The following is a 5825-nucleotide window of genomic DNA, read 5'->3' as shown; positions in this document are numbered from 1 at the left end:
AGTTTGTGGTCGATTGTGATTCCAAGGTACCTTACGTCGTTTTTCGGTTGTGTCGTTTGGCCGTCTGCAGTTATTGTAGGGGAGTCAGCGTTCAGTCTGTGGTTCGTGAGCAGAAATTGGTTTTTTGTCGCGTTTGGCGTTAGTTTGGTAACGAATTTAATTAATGATTGAAATACATTTTTAAAGCGTACTACCACTGGCCGTTGTACGGAAAGTGGCACAAACGTTGCTATTGCAGGGGGAATACTTTGTATATAATGGCTCATTATGACCCGTTGTTATAATTATAGCAACTTATCTTCTTATATTATCGACAAAAGTTGCCCGGGTAGAAGACGCTCTTCTTGGCTAAAAACGTACGACTATGAGCAAACATGCCTTTGGTAGATAGGCAAAAATTGGAAAATGTGATCGACATCGTCCGAAGAAGCTAAAACACATCAAGAACAAGAATTGGTTTCTAAATAATCCATCAATTTGGTCCTCGAAACAACATCCCTTGAACTTTTTACACAAAAACACCCTCTTAACCAGTTAAACCACAATATAATTTTCAGATTAAGGCATTACCTGAAAGCTTAGTAATCACCGCCAATCCATCCAGTCCACCATACGCACTCCAACTAGTGCAGCGGTTACTTCAGAACGAAATCGGCTTGGTTATCGTTTCCTACGTACATTCCTCAGTCGTCTCCCTATCCGATGCAGTAAAGAGTCTGAAGGAGTCTCTGAGCAGTTTCCAACCACCCTCAGGCGTGCCAGTAGTCAACGTGAAACTTATTTGGAAAAACAGTGAGCAGATTAGTAATGCATTCAATGTCTTTAATTTATGATACATATTTTCCAGTTGGATCCAACTCTGAATTCCTACTGTCGCAAACGGTGGTATCTGGCGAAGTGAATTTTCTAAGATTCCTATCACGGTTAACGAAAACCACACTGACGTACGAGAACGATTCGAATGCGCTCGAAGTTGACTCGCTTTTGGATCAGTGCTATCTTCTAGTGCGAACAAAAACCAAAGTGGAAAGAAGTGGCATCATTCAGTCGCTGAGTAAAGCGCTGGCTAAGGCGTCGTGGATTGCAGGAAGCAACCAAGCAGGCATAGTAGATGTGGCTGCCTTCTCAGCTATCAGACAATGTGGGATTTCCAACGAGCTCAACCCCAACTTGACCAAATGGTATCAAAAATGTGCCTCCTTGATTGCTTCTTAATATTCTGAAGCTTTAATAAACTATATTTAACTTGAGTTGGGTTTTATTGAACAAAACATTTTCCTGGCTTATGCGACATACGTGTAAGTAGCGGCATTATTACAGTCACTTTTAATATACTCCTTTTCAATCAGCAACCCAATTAGACAGATTCTGAGGACACATCGGTACATGCAACAGCATAAACAACTCGCTCACAAGTTCATTGTGAGTGATTACTTTCCTGCTTTTCAGTATCCGCACTATGGCTGCATCTATTTGAAATTGTCTGTCCGCCAAAACTCGCCTTTCAGTGCATTTCACCTCATCTACTGATTCCTTAAGTTGTGCCTGGTTGATTTTTATCCTAAACAGCTTTTCCTTGAACTCCCTGTTGAGTTCGAACAAGTCTTCCATTGTAACCGAACCATTTGGAGGATGTTTGACAAGGATTTGGTATTTTCCGCAGGAAAGTGAATGCAACGTCATCAGCAGGTCTTTCCTGTCCATTTTGGAGAGTTCCTCGATTTCTGCTGTGGTCAGTCGACTGCTCTCTTGGAACAACAGCAAAGTGATGGCTTGAAAGAAGGAAACCACCAGCTCCTTAACAGCACTTCCAAAAGTGGCCCTTAGAATGCAATGCCCCAAATGAGGTTGCCAATCCAACTTTCTCCCACTGTGGATGGACGTGTAGTATTTAGCGAAAATCGCCTGATAGGTCAATAGATCATCAGGCAAAATAATGCAGGAATTTGAAGTCATCTTGGTCCAGAAACTACTGGTGAGTACTGAAATGTCGCATTTGTCCAACAAGTTGTGCTGGGTGTTTGATAGAAACTCTTTGAAGTTACTGTTAATCTCTGCTGAGATTCATATCGCGCAGCATTCCTTCGATTTTCGATGTAAAACCTTCACCGCATTCCTCTTCATTTTCAGAACTATGCTGTGTTCAATGTCCTGGTTGGTCGATCTACCAAATAGTAATCTTTTCGATAGGCATTTTCTGTAGAAAGCTTCGAAGATGTCTTTGCTTTGAAGAAATCTGGAAAAAAATTAACCAGATAATGATGAAAACCTGCACATGGCAAATGGAGCGGAGAGGTACTGGCAAATTATGAGAATTTTGTAGAGGCATATGCAGATTATATTTCGCTGACAATCGCTACGAACTTCATAAAAAATGTACATCTGGAATAATCTTGCGAATGATCGCAGGAGATAAAGGCAAAGCTTTCTTTAAGGGTTGCTAGAAGCTGCAAGTTGATATATCATCGGTTCTTCGGCCGAAAATTGCCTTTAGAAGACTATAGTGCAAATGAGCGCGAAGTAAAAAACTACTCAAAGTTCGGGAGTTTATTGCGCAGAATCTCTTCCTTCAATTTTCTCCATATTCACATGATAATTAAAGAGGAGCTTCCTTTAGAAGTCCTAGAGGTCGAAAGCTGATATCTCATCTGGTTTTTGAGCAATGATCTTTTCACCTTTGCTATCTGCAATCTATTGTGCAATCTTTGCGCAAAGTAAAAACTGTTCTTCAAAAGTTCTTCAAAGAAGCTTTTCTGCGGATTTTCTTCACATTCACATGATAATGTAAATAAAGCTTTTTTAAGGGTTGCTGGAAGCAGCACGTTATTATCTCATCTGGTTAGTGAAAAATAGACATGTGAAGACTGTAGTGCAAAATCCGCGAGAAGTAAAAAACTGCCAAAGTTTCGGAATTATTCGCGAAGAACCTCTTCTCTGGATTATCTCCACAACCACATGAAAATTAAAGTAAAGCCTCTTTTAAAATCTGCCGAAAGCTGCAAGTTGATATCTCATCTGGTTCTTGAGAAATTGTATTTTGAAAACTGTAGTGCAAAATCCGCGCAAGTTAAAAAAAGTCCATAGTTCCGGAAGGAGCCTCAAAAAGACAAAACAATATTTCTGGCCGGAAAACATCCGTGATTAGGTAACGGAAACGAATTGTTTCAATGGTGAAAGATTTTACTGATAAACCAATTTATCAAATAAATATTCTTGGTGTAATTTGCATAAAAAATCAACCCATCGCAGTGGCGGTGGGTTAATACTTTCAGGGTGCAAGATTAAATATCCCAAGCGAACCACCATGTACAGTGACCCTTGTGGAGACACAAATCAGTGAAATTAACTATCTTACATGAACTATCTAACTAACTTACATGAACTCTTTAAACGATATTTGCCAAAAGAAAACTCCTTTCTTGTGCGTAGATAAATGTGAATAATGTAATTACTCCCGGTGGTAAGAGCGAAACCGCTTCAATATTAAGACACGACCGTTTTGTAAAACTCCATTGAACGCCCGAGGTCTGTTCAACTGATAAAAACTATTCAACTAAAGATAACTTGCAGGCATAGAAAATTTGGTACTTATTAAGCAAATTCGTTCTCTTTGTTCGAATCGTTACCTGAACATAATCATGCCTTTGTTGAACGTGGCCTCCAAATTCTCCTCAGTGATATTCTTCGCTCTTAATTTTCCATCAAAATACCTAGCGAGATATAAGGCAGATTGGCCACTTTCCGTATTAATCGTTTTATGGAAGGTGTTCTTGATCAAGTCGTTGAAAGTGGGATTGGCTTGGAAGCACTGAAGTACTATTTCATCCAGCTTATTCTTTAGATCGATTAAGTCCTGAATCAAGAATTTCTCACTAGATTTGCCAACAATGGTCAAGCATAGCTTTTGGATGTATTTTTCAAATTCTTCAGTCAGACATTTAATCGCTCCTTGCACTTTGCCGAATAATTGATAAAGTAGCTTCAACTCCTGCAGAGCATTACCATCAGGCGCTTAGAGCCATTGTTGAGCGAGTTTCTTCCGCTCGAATTAGCTTCTGCACATGCCACAAGTAGGTGCGGACTTCCATATTGTCCTGGCTGATAAAACTGCTCTCTTTTTGAAAATAGCCTCATCAATCAAGAGTTGCTCCTCAAAAATCCCCCGGTATACGCCAAAGTCCCTCAAGATGATTGTGATGAAAACCATGAGATCCTTGTCAACTGTAAAACCAGCACGTTCTTTGGAAACAGCCCCCAAGAGCTGAGCGGTGATTTTGGAGGATACAGCTGGGTGCGAAATAATAATACTCCTAAACAAGTTCATGCAGGTGATTGAGACTGTTTTGAAATTTAAGTCGTTCTGAATCGATCTGTCGTACCAGTGTGTACAGTAAATCTTCATCAGAGCCTTGAAGAAGCTGGTCCAATTTCTTGCTGTAATACACGATAGTTGCTTTATTGAAATCGTCGAATGTAGCTTGCCGTCGGTGGTACGTCACCAAAACCTCCACCATAGATAAAGACGAGACCTCCACTAAGCGAAACATGCTTTCCAAAGACACTTCAGGATCGTCTTCGTTAAGCAACAGAGTCAAACTGGCGGACAGTTTGAGAAGTTTTTCCTCGAGAAACATAGATAAAGACGAGAACCGGAACGAGAACGAGAACTTCAAGAATCGGTGCGCCTCGCATAGAGAATAATAATTATTTTACAGAGACAAGTCTTGTCTCTGTTATTTTACTTACTCTCATGGGGCGGCTCACTCATATTGACTTGCGCGGAACCAAGTTTTTGGTCCGAGGGTTACGCCACCTTGCTTCGCACACGCCAAACAGACATCAATATGACGAGTACAGGACAGTTTCCAGTTAAGTCAAGTGATTTAATGCACATAATATCGCCTGGAGGGCTAGTACAGTTTATGGCGTAGTTTCCAATTTCAAGGTTACGAGTGACAAGGCGTCTAATCGATGTAATCACAGAACATACCCCCTATATATATTTTTGGGATATTTTGTGGATGTAATCGATAGCATTGATGTAAACAACTTTAGTACCGGCCACAGAACCACAGCACAGAACATAGATGAAGACAACTAAACATACACACAGAACATACCCCCTATATTTTGGGGGAATATTTTGTGGTGCCGGCATGGTTTCTTGCTTTCTACAAGTGTTTTATGAAATTTTAAAAAATGAGTTCAATTCTTCAACGTTGCTGTGTACCTCAGTGCGATGATACATGTTCAAAGCGGTAAGCTTCAGCATTACTAGAATTATTTACATATTGATTGATAGAGGACGCCAACATGGTGTATGATACCTCATACATTTTTCGTATTTAAATTATAACACATAAAAGCAACATATTTTTAGGTGTACACTTCCTAGAAATGATAAGTTGAGAAGCATTTGGATCAGGCGGACTGCATGTGAACATTTATTGGCAAAATGGAAATTTCGTAGAAGATTTGTGTCCAGACATTTTCACGATGTGTGTTTCAAGACAAACTGGAGACTATTACTAAATTGTCTCCCAACAAAATACCTTCCAGGTATGTTTAAATAAGACTATCTTATGTCTTGTTTTAAAGAGTACTACATAAATTATTCACAATTATTCACCCCACATACTACATACATTTCGAAACTGTTCAAGGTGCCGCTTCCAAGGAAAATAGCTTCTTCTATCGAGAGGATGTATCATATCCTAAGGCACGAGGAAACCCGTGAAAAAGATTTCGGCAGTCAGGCACGTCCTTCGCCAAGTCGAGTCCGCTAGACTCGGTTATTTAAGCCAGCGAAAGTCTATCCTGGCAAA

At 40.0% G+C, this 5825-nt stretch overlaps 2 protein-coding genes and 1 long non-coding RNA gene across 5 annotated transcripts in view; 2 read left to right on the top strand and 1 right to left on the bottom strand.

The window, feature by feature from the left end:
* The window catches only part of LOC109539555 (aminoacyl tRNA synthase complex-interacting multifunctional protein 2), a 3615-nt gene extending 2365 nt beyond the window's left edge, over positions 1–1250 (top strand). For both annotated transcript variants that reach the window (XM_019907368.2, XM_019907367.2), the window contains exons 3-4: positions 558–792; positions 848–1250. In XM_019907368.2, the coding sequence (XP_019762927.1) occupies positions 558–792; positions 848–1215 (603 nt within the window). In that variant the 3' untranslated portion in view covers positions 1216–1250. The remainder of the gene's footprint in view (positions 1–557; positions 793–847) is intronic.
* Positions 1241–4503, bottom strand: LOC125502306 (cullin-4-like; the record flags this gene model as incomplete). The annotated part of the gene is given in 2 exon segments (XM_048666937.1): positions 1241–2236; positions 3627–4503. A coding segment is annotated over 1 exon segment (615 nt). The 3' UTR covers positions 1241–1341.
* A 648-nt stretch (positions 4504–5151) lies between these two features.
* LOC109537528 lies at positions 5152–5793 on the top strand. Of its 2 annotated transcripts, none has more exons than XR_007281621.1 (3): positions 5152–5258; positions 5381–5559; positions 5664–5793. It is a non-coding gene; the product is annotated as an uncharacterized LOC109537528 (long non-coding RNA). The 2 variants fall into 2 exon arrangements; XR_007281622.1 differs by lacking the exon at positions 5152–5258 and adding an exon at positions 5304–5318.
* The last annotated feature ends 32 nt before the right edge of the window (positions 5794–5825 follow it).

Source organism: Dendroctonus ponderosae, unplaced genomic scaffold (genome assembly GCF_020466585.1).
Source record: "Dendroctonus ponderosae isolate FM_Combo_2020 unplaced genomic scaffold, Dpon_F_20191213v2 Dpon_F_20191213_5, whole genome shotgun sequence".
NCBI classification, from domain to species: domain Eukaryota; kingdom Metazoa; phylum Arthropoda; class Insecta; order Coleoptera; family Curculionidae; genus Dendroctonus; species Dendroctonus ponderosae.
Note: the sequence above shows the minus strand (reverse complement) of the source record. Positions and strands in the feature narration are given on the sequence as shown.